The following is a 24,382-nucleotide window of genomic DNA, read 5'->3' as shown; positions in this document are numbered from 1 at the left end:
GCTTTTAAAAATGAGAATTTGTAAAATTAAACAACTGAATCATAAAGAAAAATACAAAAAAAGATGATCTATAATATTCTTTAAGATAACCTAACCCTTTATAAATAGACGTAAGTCTTCGTAATCTGTCAAAGTGCACCTTACAATGGTGCATTTTCTAAACATGAATTTATATTGTATTGTTTAGTTTACATTTACTGTTTTACATTCAAAAATTAATTAATGGGAAGACCTTCCGTATATTATTAACGACTTCTTCAGTGAAAGATGGGTTTGTTTTTAGGAGAAGGCCTCTATAGAGAAAATAACACCGATAAAAACCTAGCAGTCTGAGAATGTCGATGTGGTTTAGTTTTGATTAAGTGAAAACGGGCACCTTACCTTTTGTTTTCTTGCGCTATGTGCATATAGAATAGACAGTAAATCAAGTTGGCTTAACTACTAGAGTTTCGAATATAGACGGACCCGCTTTACCACCAGTCAGCTCGATAGCATTTTAGCCCGAACGGAACAGTGCAACTATATGAGACCAAATCGACCCCTCGTCAACTCCATTTCTCTGATCACTGAACATTTTAGCGAGTTGTGTACTGGTGCTTCCAAATGTCAATCAGCTTAATCTTCTGTAAATGATTTTCTAGATACACAGAGTGTTTTTCCATTGAGGAAGAATATTCATGCCTAACTGAAAGTTAATGTTTGTTTACATATCTGACTGCAGCCGACACTGTTGCGTTCCCAAAACAAATCGTTCTATTTGGAGTACAAAGTTCGATCGAGTACAAAGCCCTCACTGTACGTCATATCTGAGACGATCATCAAACACGGTGGGATTATGTGTCGAAGTTGTACTGTCGAACAACGTTGCTGTCGCTGTTCGGAAGGGAGTTACGGCACGGGGATACATTATAAAATCTTGCTACACTGACGAAACAGCTGGGGAAGTTGACCCATGCCAGCATGTTCAGCCAAATATTGAAGTGCTATGGCGCAACTTCGACCACCTTTTTCCCGATAATTCATGCGATTTTTATATGATTTGTAATATCAGAAGCGTAGAGGCACCATATGGAGGCTCCTTAGGTTGTTTATTGGAGCTTTGTATTATCGAAACATCACCCGCTGCTACGGGTTCAAATCCCTGCCTACCCGACCCTCATCCTTTCATCAGCTCCCTCTACACAGTGATACAGTATAATTATGATGGTACAAAAGCTTCGTGGTGCACAAAAGAAAACGTTTCGGGATTTCAGCTCGAATTTGGGCATAATTGACTACTGAGTTTCGTTGCCTATTCGCCTCCCATTTAGTATCCACTTTTCGAATCATTTCCACCTCTAATAGTAATCATGATCACGATTATCGGCGTAGTGCCACAAGTCGTACGTCTTGAATATTCAGCGTAAAAGTAAAGACCTTAGAGAGGCAGCCAGTACATTGTATACTCCGCGTTTAATAAGCCTTATGGACTGAAACATGTATATAATAAGGCTGGAACGTTTGCGCAATGGCACAACAGCGAAAGAATTAATGTTTTAAGTGTTGCGTGGCTTGGTCCATGCGTAGTTCGTTTCATCTATATACGTGCTATGACACGATTTTCTTTCACATTCACGGTCTTTCACATTCATTATGTTTTCATTACATCATGCAGTAACTATAAATAGAAAATTGCTTGATCCTATGTAATAAGTGTAGAGCTTTTAGAGATGCTATCGACGCTGCGGTGTTCAATTTTTTAAAGCAGAATGGGCAGCATGCTTAGTAAAATTTACAAGGCTTTCGAATTTGTTTTTCACTGTTTAAAATTACTTAATATACAAACCAAGAATATTTAACTATTTGTTTTTAAACTATCTCTTTAGGCACTTTCAGCTTCCTAAATGTGACATTGACGCTTGCGCGTCAAAATGGCTACCACCTGATCCAGACGTACCTTCCAACTTTCCTGATCGTCACAATATCGTGGGTGTCTTTCTGGTTGAATATCGATGCTACTCCAGCCAGAGTTACTCTCGGAGTTACTACTCTTCTCACAATGACAACAGTCGCATCCGGGGTACGAACGCAGCTTCCTCCTGTCTCCTACGTCAAAGGTAATTGTCAATTATTGCATGGTAGCTGTCTTTATAATAAAAATATTTATTGAATTGTTATGGACCCCCCACGTAGAAAAGTTTCATTCCACTGATAAAGTGTGTGGCAACAAATAAACGTTGGGATTCGTGTTGGCGTCTCTAAACAGCTATCGACGTGTGGATTGGTGCATGCTCGGTAATGGTTTTCGGCGCATTGCTGGAGTTCACTCTCGTCAACTATCTCTCACGAAGCAAGATGCGACCAGAAGAATTTCGAAAATCCATGAATCCATTTGCTGTAAGTTGTCAAATAGCTATATGCTTTTTGGTAAATATAATGTGGTGTAATAATATCGATTTGGTACAGGTAGAACATACAACACATTTTAAATGCACACATAATAATTATTCAGTAATAGTCGAAAGCCTTCAAAAAAGTACTTCGGCTTAACTGTCATCACCAATATGCGTGGTAGGGCATTTACCGCATCCTGATGATACTAGCAAATGTTCTCTCATTCAATGGACCAAAAACATCATTTGTATTCTTCTACATTGTCAGCAAAAACAATTTTTCAAATCAACTTTTTTCCTAACTGTACCATGGTAACATGAAAACGAACTAAGTGACGCAAATTTAAGACCCAAAGCATCTGAAGTTCTTGTTTCTATTCTGTTCTTATGGTGGAGTACGTCGTGAGCCTCCGAACGCTGTGCGCGCTTCTTGCGGCTTTTTTCCGCCAATGACAAATACTGCTCGAAACTTTGTAACTGAATTGCGAAATAGCGACTAACCTTAACGTGGAATAAGCAAACTGAGAAGGAGATTACACGAATATCGCCTAAGAATTTTTGGGAAAATCTGGAATTCATTATTACCTAAAGGCGGGAAAATTTCCAGGCACACTTTGATGAATCAGCGCAAATTTGATGTAGTATTACTTTAGTGGAAGTCTCCAAAGGCCGTTAAAGATTGCGACAGATTGTTGAAAGCCTTTATCATACATTAATATTCTTTCCTAGTGCTGTCATTATAAAAATATCGTCTTCTAGCTGTGTTCCATTACCCTTCCTTTATCCAGAGCGATAATTTCAGACCCGTCAGTTTCTGTGTCGCGTACATGTTAGCCTGGCACCCATAAGATTCAGTAGATGCAAGCTTTACCTATTGCCTACCAGCAAAAAAAGATGGTCAATTCAACTACCTTAATTGAAATTATTTTATAAGTTATTAAGGTTTATTTTAAAACCACTATTTCGCCAGTGTCTACCTTTCGGAGATGATTGTTGGAGTAGGGCTGTTTAGGTTAGCAAATATTATAATGTTTTAAGTAATGTACTCGAACGAAACTCATTTTGTTGTACAATTGCATTTCAGGGCACAAATGTACATGATCATTTGAAATACTTTCAGCATTAAGGACATTAATCATCAAGTAAACAGCTTGGGGAAGGAGGGAGGGGGTAAGAGGGTAACGCAATCTTAGAATGCTGGTAAACAGTCATATGCCGACAACTTAGACGTTTAGAGGCTGTTATATAATAGCTGCTTTTCCTGCACCATAAAAAAATAAGGACAGCGACAGGTTGAGTAAACATCGGATAATCGAGTCGGGGCCTTTTTGGCCAAGGTTGTTTTTAATTTATTCATTTTATGAAGGTCAATATGAATTTATGTCTCAAATACTGGAATAACTTGATAAAGCATGATTAATGAGTATAGCCAGAAAATGATTTACAAAATAAACGTTGCATTATAAGTTCCTACTAATATCACACTTCAGTTGAACTTAGGCCTTTCAATTTCAAACTCTGCATAAATCAATAACTTCTAACTGTATCGACATTAACCTAATATCGTAATGTCCTTTTTTGTCCTGTCCTGCTTTATCTAAGAAATATGAGCAAATATACTAACAAATACGAAAAACCGGCAAAAAACCGAAAGTAGATTTTTCGTGTCTCTCGTTCTCTGTCTCGTATTCTCTCCAAAAAGACATAGGAAACTAGGGGGCATTTATATGAGGAATCCTTTATATATTTTGCATAGAGCACAATTTCTTGTTAGTTTTGAATGACGTAGTGAGAAGAGAATCTATTTAGTTCGAAGAAATCCGGCTGGAGCAGTTTTCATCACCAATTTGTTATTTCTATGAAAAGCAATCACAACTCTAACTATATAATAAATCCTATAAGATAGTGTGTTAATAAAGCGCAATTTACAAGTAGAGATTGAAATATATGGTAGATTTACTGACATGAAACTATTCATGCTTACTTTAAATTAAAGATTGTGCCACGTGTATAACAAGCGCTGTATTTGGTTGATTTTTTGAAAGGCTCTGCTCGTTAAGCAGCTTTATCGACCAAGTGAAACTTATGAATATTATCATTGTCAGCATCTAGTTGATGTTCGTTTAAAAACAGATTCTGTAAGCTTGTTACAATCGAGCTCAATATATTTTTTAGATGCGTATAAACTGTATTGATTGATGTGTGCCATTCTCTATACGGTTATAGTTTTTGCTGTAAAATGTCTAATTGTTTAACAAACCAAAGCCATTTATATTCAAGTACTTTTCAGATTGAAAGCTGGATTCCTCAGGCGGAGAGGAGTATCTTTTTATTATTAGGAAACACAGATAGGCCATCTGTTTTCACTTTAAAACAAAACACTTGACCGAAGTCGTTACCGTTGGTGAGGTAGCGTAGCATACGCGAAGCCCGCACAAATTACGGCTCAGAAAAGCCATAATTGATATACGCGCATATAAGTGTTTTGTGGATGAAAACGTCTCTTTAATAACTTTAAACTTAGATGTGTAGCCCATACTTTTTTTTAATAGTCACGCCCAGTTTTCATCTTTACTGCTATTATATATTACGCTTTCAATCGGAAACAGCATATGTATAGAGGAGGACATGGCTCCAATATATAGTACCGAATTTTATTTTTGAAAGGCTTTATGAAAGGACAAAAGACGTTTAATAAGATATGGGTCGTATTTTCCTTCCAGAAGCGTCTAAGTGATAGAGCGGAAGAATCCGTATGGCTTAGGTGGTTATAATTTCTATAAACATACGATTCAATTATAATAATTCACGAGCCGTTATGAATTTAATGTTAGTGAAGCGTAATATTCAACGCCAACATTTAAGTTTCCGAGGCTTATACTAAATCTAGTTCTTAAATCCGTTTAGGTACAATTATAATCAAAACAAGATATTTACTATTTATTTTCTTGATGTCAGATATATTACATTCTTATTTCACGGTATCGATTCTGATGGCTTATACGGCTTTGTGGGTTATCAGTTTCGCGTTTACATAGTTTGTCCTTTGAATGTAATGTCCAAAAGAACTTCCTCAGCTGCCCTGTACTCTAAATGTTTGTATGTATGACATTGCGAGTATATATTTGCATTCCTGTACCTAAGATTACATAGGTAACTCAATAATGACCTCATAAACAGAATGTACGTTTATCTTGTTCCAAACGTTCGTAATTTTTTTCCATACTTTGACAAAAAAAAAACTTCCCTAAATCAACTCTGATTAGGGTCTAACGTTTTGTTTAGGAAACAAGTTGTACATGCTGCAATTGACTGAATCAATAGTGTTGAAGTCTCGTTGATTGCTCGTTCCGCGCAGACGACTGACTAATTTTGTTCCCTCGGTTAAGATGGTGACTTCATGTTTGGAATGATACGTATACTAACCAGCTCGTTCGCCATTGCTTGATATGTATCTGCTATGCTGTTCGGTGGTGATCTTCATTCGTCTCATTAACTGCCTCCACCACCCATGGTTACATCGTCGATTTGGCTCGAATCGTATGGGTGGTCTGCAATCCGTCCGGTAATTCTATTGTTCGGCTCAACAGTGTATGGTCAGAGAAAATGGCGAGATCCAGTTAACTGAATTACCGAAAAATGTTAGTACATATCATTTTCACCGCAATCGCCCCACAAGGCAAAATTCACTTGCCACCACAGGGCCCAGAAGATCCGGTGAATCGGCTGTTGTTAGTTATAACTACTCTATGTTACAATAAACTGTTATGAATAGCTCTTTGAGTGTAAAAAGTTTGTTTGCCAGTATCACCGATCGCCGTCTCACTGTGTGATGAATGATTATCTCATTTTTTACTTTAAATATCCTTTGCTTCTTTGTTCTCTGCTACTTTTACGCTATTCTTTAAGTTATTTGAAACTGCAACTGACTGCTTGTCAGTGTCATAATGAGGGGGGGGGGGCAAGCGCCCTGTCACGTTTTTCAGCGGGGCAATAAAGGTTGAACTTTCTATTCATTCTATAAGCTATTCGTGTCTCAGACCATTTTTGTATAGGAGCGTTGTCGATGTTCACATATATACCTATGAAACCTACAGAAATTTATTACGATTTTGTTATCTCTGGTGTATTTATACTCAAAAGACGCACTATGTCATTGAGGCTCCACAGCGGCTTATTATAATCACGACCTGCGCGAATACCAATGCTTTTTATTTAGTGAAGTGGCTCTTTACCAAGTTGACAAAGTAAGTCTGAAGACAGAAAAGAATATTGTTAAAATTTTTGTGCTAGGCTTTGATAGAAAAATTATTTTTCACTTACTAAACAGTTAGTTTACTCCGGAAAATCAATTAGCTTTAACTAGTTACTCTGTCATAGATGCAACACGCACAATATAGCTTTCATCATCAAGTTCAAACTCACATTGACGCGAGCTATGTACAACCCTGTATGTGCATATCTAATTGCATTTTAGCTCCATAGTTAGTTTCTGCTTTTATCTCTCGGAAACGATCCGAGCGATAAAAAAATGCAATACATCATGCATTTTTGTCTTATAGAATTCAAAATTCATCTTAAACTTTTATATATATATATATATATCGCACAAATAGGACCATTTAAAGAACTTCCACATGTAGTAGCGACAAAAAATATGCCGCTTGTAGTATTTTTTGTGGCAGTCACGTTATAAACTCAAGGGTGATACAAAGGTACATATGGACGTCATTGCTATGTATATAGAGATGCAAATCTTTCAGTTTTATTCCAGTAGCCTTTGCTAATAAAAAAGCATAATCCATAAATGAGTTTCCATCGTTCATTTGTCAATTAAACTATTTCTGATTGCCGATCAAAAGTTAATGAAAGATTGTATTGTGTTAGACCTTTTTTACAGTTTCACCTGCTTATGTATCAGAGCTAGATGTAAGGCGTTATCTGTGTACACTCGTAAGCCACATCAATGGCGCTACACTGTAGATGAATCAATAATTAAATAGTCATTGTTGTACAGAGCCGGCAATCCTTACAGTAAGTTCTGTTTTTGATGATACCTAAGAAAAATATAAACAATAGAATAGTAATTAATACACACGCGTAGTAAAGGGTGGAACTATGTGTGTCCAAATTTGCATGATACTATCGTAGAAAATAATTGATGCTATGGAAAGAAAGAAAGGAAATTATACTATTATATTTATCAAAGACTTTTACGGGGTAGCCGAAATGGCCCCATTAAAATTAATTTTCAAAGAGATATCAATTGGAACATTTATCTTATTAGCTCATGTGACCTCACATGAGCGCTCAAGGCCACTAATGATTTTGCGCGAAGAAGTCATTCACTCAACAAAACCAAAGGGAACGTGCTTTTCTTTCTAGAAAGAGCTGTGATTATACTTAGATAAGCCGGTGCTTTATTATTGAAGTTCTGCTGCGTAACGTGAAGTCGGCTTGTGAATGGCCCATATACTACGATATTCGTGAGTTGCATTTTATTCATCGAAAACGAGGAAGAAAAACAATGTACGCACTGTTCTCCGAAGCGCATTTAACCGTACTGAGCCCCGGACCGTATAACCATCATGGCTATGCATGGTTATTGTGTAAATAATAATTCATTGTAAATCCTGATTTACGATCACGATTACTCGCAATGTCATGCTGCATCTTATTTTTTCGATCTTATTTTTTCCAAATGATGCGTCATGCCAATGTAGTCGTCAACATCTTGTCTCATCAAATCATATATGTAACACGTTGTTAATAATGACTTGTGGCACAACAAATACAGAACTGCGATGCCTTCTTTTAGCTTGTCATACTCGAATGGTCTCAATCTAATGACTTTGATAAAAAATGTTGCCTTAAAAGATATCACTTTAGCAGTAATAGAAACAGTAATAGAAATACAAGGTGTTTACGCTGCTTCTGTATCGTTCAATAAAACTTTGATTAAATACAAACAAATCTTAGCTGTGGTAAGATATCCTACCTGTTAAAATTAAAGCGAAGGGGAAATTAAGTCACAAATTTTACTGAATGCCTGGCCTGACCCATGTATATCTCAAACGTCCCGAAAATTTCACAATATAGTTTCAAATCAACGTTTCCTTGCTAGAAAAGACAGAATGGTATACATAGCCCTGCCCTGTATATTTCCTTGTATAGTAAAAGGAAACAAATAGTTACTTTGTATCCAAATGTTACTACAATAGCTTGCAAATGCAAAATATTGTATGCGTATTATATCTTGGCTTGCTCTGTATTTACTGAAAATTCCATAATTCGAAATGGCAAAGGTCTTAGCTAACAAATTGCGTGCAACGTGATTTTTTCCTTGAGGTTTAGATATTATAACGACTGTCAAAATCTAGATAAGTTCAACATCTGCACTACTTATATCAATGCTACTAACACAGCTTTAGCGAGTACCTTTGTATTACCACAATGGCTCATACAAAGCACGCCATTTAAGTCGCCATTAAAATCATACTAATCTATTCCTACCTACCTAATCTATCTATATCTATGCAGACAATGCTCAATATAATTATAAATTTTTTTTGTTGCCAATTTCTACTATAACTTTCGCACCGTACCGCTTAGTGGCTTTGTTTCGATATGCCTTCAACTCAAATTCTGTATTTATTTACCGGTTTCATTTCTTTGGCTCTCACTCGCGGACTGTGAGCGACGTTGTTCTTTCTTCTCCTTTTTCCGACTCCTTTTTTCAACCCAATACACTTGTTTCTTCAGCCTCGGTACTTTACTCACATTCCTATAGCCCTATACGACCCGTTGTCAATTGGTTCTTTCATCTACGAAAAACAATTGATGCTAACGACACTTTTCGGTGCTTCTCCTTGAGCAGCGCAAGAAGACCCCGGAGGCGGCCTCACCTTCTGGGAAGGATTCCGTCGCGCAAGGTGAATAACAAAAATATTTGTATTATATATATTAAAGCGCCCTCCATAGGCGTCTGTTTTTGCTATTTCATATATTTTAGCTATGTAAAAGTAGAAGGCTAATTATATTTATAAACGAGGTGACGCCGAATAGCGTTTATTTATTTCTCACTAGGTATAACGTAATAGCTTCTACCATAATGTCGTTCGTATAGAGTTTATCATGCAACAAAAACTGAGCCGCGCAGACTTTCTCAAGGTGAAACTCATGCGATTCAAAGAATATCAGCTTACCCGACCACTTTCAGGGGGCATGTAAGGTCAAACAAAACAAGCACTGATATATATATATACTGATTTTTAGTAATATATGCGTATATAGTCGCATTATTGAAGGATTGTATCAGAAATGCTTAAAATATATATATATATATATATGTATGTGGGGTGAAGTTTTATTAATAGTAGTTTTCGAGCTATTATGAACGAATCTGTTTGTGTTCGCCGTTGAAATGCAAGTCACTGTTTTTTTCATGACTGAATTATTTGTTTATATAACTGATCGAGTATAATAACGAAATGTTATTTCGTAATTCGATTGAGTTTTTGCCCTCCCTTGCAACTAACATAGTTCATTTGGTATGAGTGCACATTTGTATAGATATAGTTGTGTTTACTTCTTGATTTGCTTGGTGATACTTAATGGCAGATCTTAGGTCCATTCATTTACATATTCCGCATTTATTTTTTTTTTATATAACCACTGCTGTGGCCAAAATGATACTAAGTAGAGGAAGAAAAAGTACAGTTATTTATTATGTCTGAAAATAGATGCAGATTGAATGCAAGATAAACACGAAACTGTCGGAAAATTGTCGAACATTTATGCAGAAGTCGCTAACGATACTGTCCCAGCTTAGATAGAATGCTCTGACATATAAAATTAATGCTTAGAGACTCGTTGCCTGTCACAAAATATGTCTCTTCAAACTGTAAGCGAGTATGTAATAGCGTCTATAAAAAAAATATTTTTTTTATTCAACGCAGATGACCAGATGGCAGGTGGAAACATGCGGCCTCACGAGCTGCAACGCAACGTAAAGCGTGCGCAAATGGTAGACCGTGCATCACGGATTATGTTCCCTTTCTTATTCCTTGTCTTCAACACCGTCTACTGGACTTTCTATTTATTCCGGGGAGACTCATCTCAATAGGTAATTCTTTAAGTTTGAAGAAGATCCCATAAAAACTACGACATTGACCTAACGTTGCCAAGACCCAAAAGTAAAAACTAGAAACAGGCCTATGTTTGATTTCATGGTAATTATATTCAGTTATTTCATGGCATATATGCATTGCATCTACTTCTATCCCGTTTTAGGCAATTAGAACACGATGTTAAATTAACTGTATTCTGAAATATTATTCGCACATGTATATGTGAGATTTTTTTCTGCGTATACAACCTCATCTTCCTTGACACCTATTGGGAATGGGTACAAAAGTCAGTGTGTAATCGGTATAATTCTTTTTTGACTTTTATGCAATCGTGCTATAGGACCGGCTTAATACCATACAGGGAGGCGGGCAGACACAAGCAAATGGATTCGGCTCTGCGGCCTGCGCCCTTGGAATGGTCCTTGGTATCCTACCCAGGAAGTAGCATGTCTGATCCGGCCTGATATGGCCAGACCATAAGCTACCTCCTTCACCGACATCAACAAAATTTCAGGCAGCATAAACGGCCATCAGTCACTACAAGAACCATTCGTTTTCATCCCGTTCTCCAAATCGCACGCCGATCATAAGTGCAACTTCATTCTTTTGACATTTTGGTCTGATCTTATCTAGAACGTCGGAAGAACATATATATATATATATATATATTACACCGTCTTCAATTCCTTTCTTTTAAGAATGGAGAGGACTAAAACAGACCAAACTACTTCTTGCTACCAGCATAATAGCGGTGGCGACGAGGTGGATGTTAATAACGACACTCAAAAAAATACGTCTTTAAGATCCTTTTTATGTTTTTTAAATTTTTTTTAATCCTAGAAAAAAAGAAGTACGTATTTCTAACATCAATTTGGGCTACAAACGCGGCATTGACAGCAATCATGGGATAACAGAGAACCGGTGAAAGCTGATAATACTATGATACGTATATGAATATATATACATCATAATACCAGCTACTTGATTATATCACTTCCTTTGACCACACGGAACATTGCGAAGTCATTCATTTACCTTCGTCATTTTCTCCTCGTTATAGCAAGAAGTAGTCACTGCCCAACCATCCATACTCGACTAGAACAACAAAAACAACATGCCATGGAATGGGATGCGAGGCAATTTTACCTAAATTCCTTACACGAGCGCATGGTTTTAATATTAATTGGTAATAACAATAAGGTAAGAATAAGACCTGCTAAATGAGAAGTTACTTGTATCAAAACAAGAGACCTTTGTTACTGTTATCATCGTTATATAATAATTACAATTACAATTAAAGTTGAGATCCTAGATATCGTTGTCATACTGGTTACCCTCACCAGTCAGCACCTCAATAGGTAACAAGGTACCGCCAAGGCGACCCGCGTTATGGCTTGATGTTCTGGGCATCTTATATTGTACTTACCGGTGAACAACTAACGACATTTACTAAAAAAAGAAACAACGGAAGAATTAAGTTCTGTGAAGTAAAAACACAAATATAGTTTAGAGACATTTAATTTTAACAAGGACTCTTTCGAAGAGTGCACGTTATATTATCTATTCTTGAAGCATGAAATAACGAAAACACAGTGTGGTATAGGTTAAAATCAACCCGATATATCCTTCCCTCATTTGATTGATACCTTGATGAGCTTTAAAAGATGGATTATCGAAAAATATTGAAGGCAAATTTTTCTATTGCTATTGCAAAGATGTTATCTAGCCGCAGGTATTTATGGGTTAGTGCGCTGCTCTGCTTCCAAAACAGCACCCATTCTGTGATCGTCTTACCGGTTATGAATTACTACCATATTAACTTTGAGTGAATGCTGCATAATGCTAACTTACTTTTCTATTTTGGTCGATGATAATTAGGAAAACCAACCAAAATAGTCGTTCTAATTATTTCTTTCTTCTCAATTCTAATTATTAGTCGTTAAGGCGGAAATCCTTAAACAACGCCAATAAAAACCAAAAGCGTTAGTTCTCACCACTTAAGCCTTTGATAAGGCACAAGAACCGGATTCGAAGAAAACATTGATATACTCTATTCACATCGTTTCAATTGTTACGCGTAGAATTAGACATTTCGACTTTTCAGACATTTTCATGATACAGACAATATACAGCTGAAACGACAAAACATATATATTTGTGTGTCTTTCGTTTAATCTAATTAACTCTGTAATCGGAACAAAATATTCCGAAATTTACGTCCGACCAAAAGAAAAATTAACAGAAATAGATAAAAGCTGTTAAAAAGACAACACGTCACATAACTGTTGTCATCAATGTTCTTCAGTTTCCCCGTTTAATCTGTGTGCCGATATATAACACTACGTTCTAAATACACAAGTTTATACCCTAACAATTCTGAATAGAAACAACATCTGTGCGATAAGGAATGGTTAAATGATTTGAGACTACATACAATAATGCGAACAAAAAATATAATATGATAAAATTGGAGAAAACCGCTAATGCAATCAAAAATGTATGCACCATTTCTATTGGATAAATTGCATTTTTGCATGATATTAAACGCATATAGGAAAATGCCGAGAACGGCGCCCACGTATATCGGTATCGATCAAATGAACCTTTACCTACAAGTATTCTATGATGGATCACGATATGTTCATCATAAACATGAAACTCAAAGGCATTATTTCATAACGGTGCCTACATATCTGGTTTATCACGTATGGAAACGTGCTACATATTTAATTTAAGAAGATCATACAAGTACATTCATTTTTTAGTTAGGGTCAATAAAATTCTCGTATCTGACAACACTAGGAACATATGTTCAAGGATGCTTCTGCGTTCCGGGGCGGGTGTTCCGTGCTTAATATGGATTAGTGGCTACCACTGTTAAAGTCGATTTATCTTCATTGGATCAACCGTTATTTATATCGTGGAGACAGCGCTGACCGATTTCTTCAACTTCTTGGTTTCCTGATAGTTTTTTTTTATTGATTTAACCGTTATTAAAATGTATCGACACCACCTGATCGCAAATATACAAACTATGAGTTGAACGTTGTTTGTCGCTTTATCGAGCCTAACAATGGTATACTATTTTTTTCTAGTAAGATTCTAATTTTGAATCTGCAATACTTAGTAATGCGTTAATACTACATTCAGTTGTCAATATTTCTTTATTATTATTATACCAATAATACTGGTGCTTAAAAAACAACGAAGAACTGAAGATGTGCTGAACTGAGCAGTGATTTTCTAGGAAAAACAATTAAAACGGCTAATAATTTCTATACGATTGAACACTTTTTATTGTTCTGTTAGTGAACCTGTTTCATTGATTTATATCCAAGATAAACTCTACGAGTAGCGAGGTTTAATAGTCTAGTACGTTCTCTATTTATTTCCTCTCAAGAATGTCTGCGTGTTTTTCTATCAGATCAGGTTTTTTTTATCTTTGCTATTGTTATAATGCTAATAAATTATAATTTTATGCTGACCCAGCAATTTTGGCAGTTGCCAAAGATACTAATGTCGAATTTGCGAGTAATCAAAGCTAAAGGTGCATATATATGTAAAAGTATAAATACATAACTAATATAGTTGTGTGTACCATAAGAAGACTATTACGTTAGTCGGAAAACTACTGAAGCCGTAGTAAACATGGCGCCTGGTGCAAATAAAGTTCCAGTCAATCGACATAATGCGAGTACATCAGTAGTTTACACTGAATACTTCTGAATACACTGAATACGGACTACTGAATATTTCGAGTTGTACGTCCGATACCGCCGTTAACTAACTCCCAGCACGAAATAAAGTGTGTCTACGCACGGTTCGAACCTAGCGCGCGCTACTGGCGTACATGACATCGCGCCTTGAAGGGATCTGACACCCCAATTTCGCCCCAGCCAACGAAACCCGTTATTGGGAGATAAAAGGAACAAAAATAGTTTCCAGCCATAGCTGCTGCTGCTGCTGTAGGGTTTTCCTTAACGCCTACTCTTCAAATTTTCGACTTCGCACTGATCTGCTCACAGAAATTGCGAATTTATAATTCGCACCTATGGCACTTGAACAGTAAACACCTAGGCTAAAATCAACAAAAAAAAACATACAGAAATCTGCTAAATATTCACTGGGAGCTTTTGCACACGGAATATTGTTTAACATAAGAATCAAAATTCCGCGCTATTAGCGACACGCTGCAATACAAAATCACTCGTGGAAAGTCAACGTATGTGTAATTGGCTTTTGGCTAGAATATGTCTGCTATACAATCAGCCAGCTGCTTTACGCCTTCTTGGAAAACTTTTCCACTTTAGTAAAACACAAAACTATCTCGTTCCAGCCGCGTCACAGTCATAAAAAAGTGGCAAGCGAAAGAACGCAAAAATGTCGACGGTGGGAGTTGCGTAATGCCGACTGCTATTCCGTTATTTACTATGAGCCAGCGTAAATTGATTAAGATTAATTTTTATCAAGCCGATGTTTTTTTAGTCAGCCAGGACAAAGACAAAATAAATAAGAACGTCCGAGGTCGACTTTTCGATATATGTGGAATTCTGTTGTGACAAAGGCTAGGCACTCCGCAGCGGGAAATACTTTTCGAAGACGTCTCGAAGCTCGCTATTTCTCTCGGAGCTTCGGACGCCTTTCGGGCTTTGGATAATGCTATTCCTGTATTTTACCCCTGGCTCAATAAATAGTAACTTAACGTTGCTTACCATAAAATTCTAATCTGAGACGCATTTGGACTATAGAATCGGAGTTGATTTTTACATAATATTTGTGTCGTAGGACGGTACCTTGAAACAGACTTCCCATGCATACAAATATTATAATCCTAAAAGGAATAATTCCTCATTAAGATCCTCCCGATATTGAGACCTTAAGAAAAGGTTTTAAAACTAGCATTCAAACCGGTTTCATACATCATATTGACGAAGACACTATCGAGTACTGTCTCGGATGAACAGAAAACCGGTTCGAATGTTATGTGGAACAGCTAACATTGAGTAAGAGGTAAAAGTTAGCTTGGAAATGAAATAGACTGATAAGAAAATCTATGTATGTGAGGGTAAAAATGATTGCAAGAGTTCATAAAAGCAGAAGGTTTGAACGACAACGACTAGGCTGTTCCTACCCTCATTGTACTACCCTCATTATGACAACTGCTACTCTCTCAAAATTTATCATCAGTGTTTCTACTTAATGATATAAATTACCACCATTACTGGCATTAGACTTCCTCCTAATTGCTGAACATGAAAATAGCAACAAGCACGATGAACGGGTGTTATATTGTATGCAAAAGGCCGCATGACATGATTTCAGAGTTCAGGATACTAAATACTCCGAAACACGCATCCAGAATCTGTGGTTTCAACAACAATAGAAAATAGCATCAGTAACCGTGTAGCTGGAATGAGTCGACTGTATCCTTATTATTAATACCAGTTATAGTGCTACCAGTCGGTATGACTATTATTAGCAGTGAGGTTGAAATGCACTATCGCGATAAATTTTCGATATTTTTTATCATCACTGTTACTATTAATTATATTTAAATAAGCAAGGTAGCCTCATATTGTCAAAGGCATGCTTCACTACAATTTTATTATGTTTCTGAGCTGTGTATAACAGACATTTTATCGAAAAAGAAAAAAAAGCAGAACTCTACTGCAGGATCAGAATAAGTGTAGCCCATATGCGAGCTTCGCCAAGATTAGCCCAGGCAAACTTTCGTGCGTTAAAATGACATAAGCGATATGTTTATACTTCGTTGTTAAAACGTGCATTATCGTCAATGTCCAAACGAGATTAACTAGTTGATCAACAAAAATAGATAAAAATCTGGTGGTGGGTGGATGACCAACTGATCTATTTTATACTTCGACTCTAGTGAATTAAAAAATTTTTTAATATAAACAAACAAAGTATATCCCATTACATACATATAAACGTAAAACATAGATTTTTGACAAAAAAAAGATATTTAAAACAATGTTTAAAGATAAAAATTATATGAGCTGATTCAAGCTGAGTCGGGATTATACGATTCTATCGGACATTCATGTTCAGCCTATTTACATTTAGAAAAACACGCATACATATATATATATACATACACATATATATATATAAAGGTGTATTACGCGTAGACAACTTCCACCAAAGGGTCAAAAAGAAAACAATACAAAATCCATTATGAAAAAGACAAGCAAAAGAAACAGTGCAATTCGAGCATGGGGCAGAGTAATGACGACAATTAGAAAGCAACGTTTGCAAAGAAATAGCAAGTAGTTGATTATGAAGACATAATATACAACCAAATATAGATATTCAATTGTATATGGGTGTAGGTAAATCGAGCCATTATTAAAACAGAGAAATTATAATGATAATAAGCGATTATGTTACAAAGAAAAATTAACGGGAGAAAGATCATAATAATGGTTAAAGTGGTGAAAAGGAGTTAATAGTGAAGAGAACGCCCCTTAGAAATTGTACTGCAATTTGTTTTATAAACTTCCTACAATAGCGGATTATAAAGAGTCCGCCGACTCTTGGGATGACAACAACAATCCCAAACTAAGAGTTACCCCGTAATTTAGACGCACACTACCAGCCTGCTACCGTTACAGTCACTTATGTCAAGCTAGAACAATGCTTTTTTCAGAAAATGTCTGTTCACGTTGCCCTCCATATTCAGGCTAGCTATTGTTATCGCTAACATACCATTGGAGTATTTCATGGACCTACAACTATAAAGCGTATTTTTGAAAAGGGTTGTGTACTGACCTTCAGGATGAGTGCGGCAGTAATCTGTGATTGTTGCGCATAGATAGTCTGACCTGAAGGCCTAATGCCTCTTTCACGGTTCATTGTCTCATTACAGTCTTGTCAAAATTTCGTACCCTCAATAAATTGAAGTATTCTCGGATATGCTAATGTTGCAACGACAAGGGCATCCACAAACAGGCAGCGGGAGGCTTCTAACTAAATGATACTACTAATAATAATCATAATGGCCAGAAATTCTAGTAGAGTGTCAATAGAAAAGCAACAGTGTGCAGCAACAAATAGTGTCCTGCCATCACCCGTAGCCGCTGTTACTAACTTCGAGCTGCTAAAAGCAAACGCGATTTCAATTGGCGAACCTTGACCTAGAAGCGACGTTCGATTGAGTAGCCCGAACCTCCGCTTTGATACGTTCGCCACCATGATGAAGTCATTTCTACTACCGTAACAACCGTTCAACACATATATCTAGCGCATAGAAAACCCGTAGCAGAGTTAACTGTATCAATAAAATAGAAGTGCAAGGACACCATAAAGCTAAGAACTGACGACCGCAAACACGCCACCAACAACCATTACAAACACAGATACATAAATATAAGACGATGCAAATAAGCAAAAAGTTTTGCTTGTCTCAATGAAGATATATACAAAAACACAGACGTATACACACCGCACACGGGATAACATCCATGTGTACGATTTCGTAATTTTTATTAAAGAACAACTCTGCTAACGGCAACAACAAAACGTATAGTTGACCTATAAAAACGTGATTTGTCAGTGGTTCAACGCAGCTACATTAGATAATGTTAAGCCATAGAATGGAGTCACAAGGGAAACCCAGAAAACTTTAGTCGATGAAACACTAACCAGCTCCGCTGTACGCAGAAAAGCACAAAGCGTCAGCAACACGAAAAACTAACCACTATCCAAAAACAGATCCTTATTTTCTGCATTATTAAGTTTTGAATAAGTGAAAAAAAAAAAACAAAGAATCCAGCCCAGTCCGATGTAACTCCTCAATACTGGAGTTTTGTAAAAACTAATTATCCTTTGTTTTTTCTTTAGCTCTGTGCCGAATCTGGGTTACATACATTTTTATAATCGCTTCCTCTAACAGTTTATGATTTGTCAGCAAATTATTGAACTACTTCTTGAGGCAATATTGATAATGGCCATACGATGAAATAAGAGCAATAATAACAAGTGATGTGTGCACCGATACACCCATTGGCCCACTTAAGAACTATGATCAACAATTACGTCTAGGGAATTACGTTGGAGTGCTTGAGAAATACAAGAAAAAATAACACATTTTTATAGAGTCGAGTGGCGCACGGTACGAATGTCAAACGACGAGCTGCTACGATGATAGAACCTTTGAAGCGTCAGAATATCTAGCAACATATATATATATATATAGAAACGAAGAAAAGCCGAAACAAGAAAACGAAGAGTGAACGAAAAAGAGTATGCTATGTCATCGCATCCGTTGCTTCAAGATAACCCTTATGCTTGCGTCACTCGCAAGTTGCCATTTTTACCGATCCAACTCAGTTACAATTATCTGATAATAATCGATGTTATTATAATTATTGTGTCTTAATTGAGCTTTTGTTCTCAAAATATTCTTATTTATTACGTATTAGTACCTACATATCTCATATTTATTGCCACCTGGGCCCTAGAAACATGAAGGAGGCGAAATGCAGCTTTGCTCGGAATCGTTAAACTTCACCTAAAATCCAAGGATACATAGAATCCTAGTGATGCGTATCATTAGTAAGGCAAATACAGTGCTAAGGAGAACAAACTAAAAGTTTAACGTTGCTGTTGTCAAAGCAGAAATTAAATTGAACAAACTCTTATTACTTGAATTTATTCATTTCAGATATACTATTGCTAATAATACAGCCATCGGGAACTAAAGCGATTGCCATTGAACAAACACAAAATTTCTACACTAAACTTTATGATATGAACGTATCTACAAGAAACTGTGAAAATTCTACAAATACATCTGAAGAGATCTTTGGGAATCAGCATGGACAGACATTGCTAGGTTATTTCATTGCAACCATATTACATATTTATTTCAGTGAATATTGTACATGTTTTTACATAGATCATTTGTTAAATAGATACATTGTGTTAGAAGCGGGAAAGATCTACAAAGCCGTAGAAGGTTCATTTCATCAAACGTATGCCTTCTGCACAGAAACTCTACTCCTAACAAAAACAGGTATATTAGCGTCATAAACGCATTGTACTTCGTAGGCAAAAAAGGCTTCCATATATAAACTAAAATACGATTAAGGATAACAATAACTATACCATATAAACAGTAATAATAATTATTATTACTGTTATTATATGATAATGATAATTATTATGATAAATGTTGTACTGAATGATGACCAGGACTAAAGCAACACTGATGCACGCAAGTAATGGTGCCTTCATTTCGTAGCTATACATTGCATGCTCAAGTATACTCCTAGCTTATACGGCTTACTGTAATGTTCCGCCTCTAATTTGAGCGATATAAGCAGTCAATCTCCTGCCATCTGCCGAGCTCACTGCAGAATAGAACCATTCATGTATCAGCAAATGCAGAACCCACTCCAAAGACTCCTCTGTTTCGACTTCTTGGTGTTAAAAGTATCATTAGCCATAGCATTAGCCCTATGTATCACTGTGGAAGTGACCCTGCACCCGTTTGGTTCGATAAACGCATCAATATACTTCACTTGGTAACATATAGTTCTGTATTGTGAAGCACAGATTGTCCAACGCAATTAAGCAACAAAATGTATGCACAGAAAATAAGTATATTGGCCGTTTATCACAAGTATGTATATAAGAGGTAGTCAGCCAGGTACGTGACTATTGAAGAAATAAGCTTGCCGTATCATAAAAAATAAATAGATAAGGGTACACGATTCAGCCGACTATAGCCTCGTACAAGACGACGAGGTTAGGTTTACTTTATCAAACCTTTTAGGTTTAGGGAGCATTTAAAGACGAAGCACTTGTTCGATTTTGATGGGCAGCATGAAAACTATAGTTTAGCTAAAGGTATCAAACAGGCAGCACGAATAGATATAATCTAAACAGTTTATTATGTGAAATGAAATGTATTAAGTAAGATCAGGTACGCATAGACCGCACTGATCTTTGAATTATTAGAAATAAATTATTTAGCTGACGGATTTAATTTAGGTCTTTTAGGCGATGTATTTAGCTTTTACACATAAAGCCTTCCGGCTCTCGTAAAACTTTCCGTAATTCTTGTCGAAATTTTTCAATAAAATACGATCGTCGCGACTGTACCTGCATAACTGATATGTTTGTAGAACTACATTTGCCTAAAGCCTTCTTTTTGGTTTCGACCCAGCCTCCTGTCTTAAATTAAGGTTGTTAAATAAATTAAATTAGCCTAAATAAATATTGCTATGATTACATTACTTTTAGCTAATAAATGAAACGTCATTTTCATTTTTGTAAACGTAACTAATTTAGCAACAGTAAAACTGCTAAACTAGCGTATTTTAAGTTGGGTGTATCAGTGTAACGTGTGCTTTATTCCAGCCAACTTTTTTTACATCGCCCTGCATGTTTTCTTTTAGTTATCTATATATTAAATGAAACTGTTGAAATAAAATTGTCCGTCCGAAATCAGAAAGCCTTTCATCGTCAAACAAACTAAGTTACAGGTTTATTGGAAAGTAATTATTTAAATTTTTCGCTCGGAAACGTTACGTATTATATGAAAGATTGATCTCGCTCAACTGTTCTTTTTTATTTGAAATCTAAGATCCCATGATATATATATATATATGTATCCCATGATATATATATATATCATGGGATGATACGTTCAGTTAAGTTAAAACGTGTTAGTTATTTTAATCGCAGAGAAAACGGTTTTGGTAATCTTGGTAACCAGGCTTGGATATTAATCGAGTCCCAATATCATAGTGATTCAAAGTTATTTCTTCGAATTCATCCGCGGGGGTAAATGATACAGTTCAATGTCTTCTTTTGTCCTTACAAGTTTTAACTCTTCTATGAACTGATTAACATAATCCTGATCGACGAGCTGCGAACATTCGGCCACAAGCGGGATCGAGCCGATTAGGAATCTGACAGCAGCAACGACATTCTGTAATACATACGTTAGTGATAATAATATGAAAAAATCACAACCAGATACGATGTAGCTCTCTAAAAAAGCTCAAAACTATGAGGAATAGAATAGTTGAAATCAAGTTATTAGTCGAAAAACTTTGAATCTTTATACGAATACAGTTACAATTTTATTGCGGCAATTATTGTAAGTTACTTCGAGAATACCTATTATTGTTTTACATGTGTTCGGTGGATTCCATATGCATTCGCAACTATAAGCCTAGTTTTTTTGTAAGTCTTAAATATACTAAACGGTTGTATTAATTTTTTCGTATCATATTATTTATTATAAAAGAAAATGTATGAATACATAATCAAGGTTTGTGAAGAAAGCTAAAAAGAGCACCACAATGTTGCTTTACTTCTTTTAACGAATTTCCAAGTAAGAAAGAACTACTATAAGAAGATTCTCCCATTGTCACTGTTATTACCTTGCCCGGTTTTCATCTGCTTGGGTATTTTAATAATACCCGTGCAGAGTGCAATCCTGATAAAACTGTCGACTTATACAGTGCTTACTTGATGCATTTTCCTGATATGAAGTGGCTTGATCGTACCTCATTCGGACACGCATGTAATTTGCTAATTCTAAGAATAAGTTTTGAGAGGGATATTTACCTCATCCGGAGATTCTTCTTTGTCACGCTTTGGTATTGCGGAAATTAAGTATTCGAGGCCGTCGAGAAGCTGACGTGACACGAACTTACATCCGCCACCGCCAATACGATTGTAGACCTTCAGGAGGCACATATACTTAAATAATATGAACTGATCAAACCAGACTTGCCTTTGCTCTACACAAAAATGAGATGTAATAACTGAAATGCTGGCATCAACTGGAACGAACTATGCCCATTTAAGATAAAGAATATGCTAAAACAAACATTGAAGTAACAACAACGGGCACTACTTGGGTCAAACATATGATTCAATAGGCCACAATGAAATACGTTTATTTGATATGAGTAGCGGTAGGCATAAGATGTTTAAAGCGAACTTCGAAGCTTTTTTCACATTTCCGAATCGCCGTTCAATATTTGAGGTCTAACCTTCAACATCCAACGCTTTAACTATTTACGGGCTCATTTTTCGTATATCTACTAAAGCAACTATGAAAAAATACAACAAGTTCGCGTGTGCAAAGCATAATGGAACATAATCTCTGTTTCCTTCCTGCTTCTTACCGTTTCCAATTTGGCACTGATCCACACGGAACGTTTAAGTAAGCAGACTATTTGTTTTATAAGCGTGCTGTGCAGGACACGCACTGCTATTCGCGGCCCAGCGGCTTGGTCACGATCTTTGAACGTACTAACAAATCGTACTAGATTCATAAGGTCAGCGGCTTTTTCAGGCGAAAGCAAGAACTGTGGGTAGCCGTGAAAACACTTACGTTCTTGGAAGTACCTGTTATTTCGCACTTTTGTACAGTCAAGTTTTTCGAAAATCCTTCCGCTAACAACAGGTCTTCCTTCGCAAAGAGCAGGCAAAAATCGTCGGCATATCTTCGAATAACTCAAGTGCGCACTCCTTTCCTTATCTTCCTGAAATTTTATCGAAATCTGACATTGTTCACGTATAATAAAGGCCACGATAATTGCTGCCGCAAGTAAAGCCGAAAATGCCACCCGTAGAGGACCCGCTGCCCTGATAAATAATGATGGATACTGAATGCTTCGGCATAGGTTGTAACTTCCGTCCAGCTGCACGCGGATCTCCACCATCGCGACCGTCACTTTGATAAGTGCTGAATAATTATCGATTAACTCGTCGATCCTTGTGGACTTGATGGTCTCCGGGTAGCAAATGAGTATATTGTATTCAGCATCGCATCACACCGACATTCATAGACGAGATTGCTTGTGTCCCCTGCTGAGACTTGAGACATTTGTGGTTAAATCCCTCAGTTCTGTTAACCGATTATGTAAATCTCTCACCTTTATTCCTAAAACTACAAATGACTACGTTATAAATTAGACGTTATGAACAGCTACATATTATAACAGAATGTTTACCAAGATCAGAAACATAGTCTTTTTTCACGTTTTTTTAATTTTCATAATCATCAGTGATCTCATACTGGAAAACATATCATTCACACATTATAATAGGCAATTTTTTTACACAGAAGGAAACTCAATTAAACAATTAATATACCATTGTTACTCCGTATGGCTTCTACCAGTCACTGTAAAACGCTTCTTTTGTTGCTGAGCGTTGATGCACCGTGTAATGTTGACGTTATACGATGCGTCGTATAACTTTAGATTGTTACAGACGTAGCAAAACAAAAAAATATCTGCTAAAATCTATAAAAGCGGATACAACAACATTAGCCTACGCAGGAATACAGAGTTGTATTAGTTAAGTATATATACGTTCGTTTATACATACTAGGTGGAATCGACTGCGGATAATTCCTTAGACGTTTAGAAATTAAATTTTCTGCTTAATATCTAAGTATTTTAACAAAACTTCAATAACAGAATATCCGAATAACATAAGACACGAATTTTCTTTAAATTAGGAACGATAAAATGTTACACAATAGCGCTGACATTTACAGATATATACATATATATGTATATACATATATTTCTTGATTTTGAACAAATGACCTATATATACTGTATAGTTAATATTTTATTCTATTTCAAAGTTCTAGGCTATACTAATCGACAATGGTTATCTATAGCGTGGAGAAGTTATATTTAGAAGTATTATTGTACCATTTCCTTTATCGGCATTAGGGAGTAAATATCGAACCTTTCTGTCCTACTGAGGTTGCTAGAACGATTCTACAGGAGGCGATAATCATTTGAGTTCCGACATCTTCATTCGTTTTTGGAAGCCTGATTTTTTTGTATGAATTGATTAACACGTTTTTTGTTGACATAT

General features: G+C 36.3%; 2 protein-coding genes across 8 annotated transcripts in view; one reads left to right on the top strand and one right to left on the bottom strand.

Annotated features, from left to right (window-relative positions):
- LOC111259969 (glycine receptor subunit alpha-2) overlaps positions 1 to 19,740 on the top strand; it is a 122,554-nt gene extending 102,814 nt beyond the window's left edge. For 4 of the 7 annotated variants that reach the window (XM_022832385.2, XM_022832383.2, XM_022832387.2 and 1 more), the window contains 5 exons: positions 1,866 to 2,096; positions 2,246 to 2,376; positions 9,250 to 9,304; positions 10,331 to 10,497; positions 10,842 to 19,740. In XM_022832385.2, coding sequence (XP_022688120.1) covers positions 1,866 to 2,096; positions 2,246 to 2,376; positions 9,250 to 9,304; positions 10,331 to 10,497 — 584 coding nt within the window. In that variant the 3' untranslated portion in view covers positions 10,842 to 19,740. The other 3 variants (XM_022832384.2, XM_022832389.2, XM_022832388.2) reach the window with 3 other exon arrangements.
- On the bottom strand, positions 18,220 to 23,338 carry LOC111259972 (uncharacterized). The gene is made up of 3 exons (XM_022832390.2): positions 22,669 to 23,338; positions 22,103 to 22,219; positions 18,220 to 21,458 (listed from the first exon to the last, which is right to left on the bottom strand). Exons 1-3 carry the CDS (start codon positions 23,206 to 23,208, stop codon positions 21,285 to 21,287), a joined length of 831 nt encoding a protein of 276 aa, XP_022688125.1. The 5' UTR covers positions 23,209 to 23,338; the 3' UTR covers positions 18,220 to 21,284.
- Positions 23,339 to 24,382: the final 1,044 nt, after the last annotated feature.

The sequence above is a fragment of the Varroa jacobsoni genome, unplaced genomic scaffold, assembly GCF_002532875.2.
Source record: "Varroa jacobsoni isolate VJ856 unplaced genomic scaffold, vjacob_1.0 scaffold_389, whole genome shotgun sequence".
In the NCBI taxonomy this organism is placed as follows: Eukaryota; Metazoa; Arthropoda; class Arachnida; order Mesostigmata; family Varroidae; genus Varroa; species Varroa jacobsoni.
The sequence above is the reverse complement of the archived record's forward strand: the minus strand, read 5'-3'. Positions and strand labels throughout refer to the sequence as shown.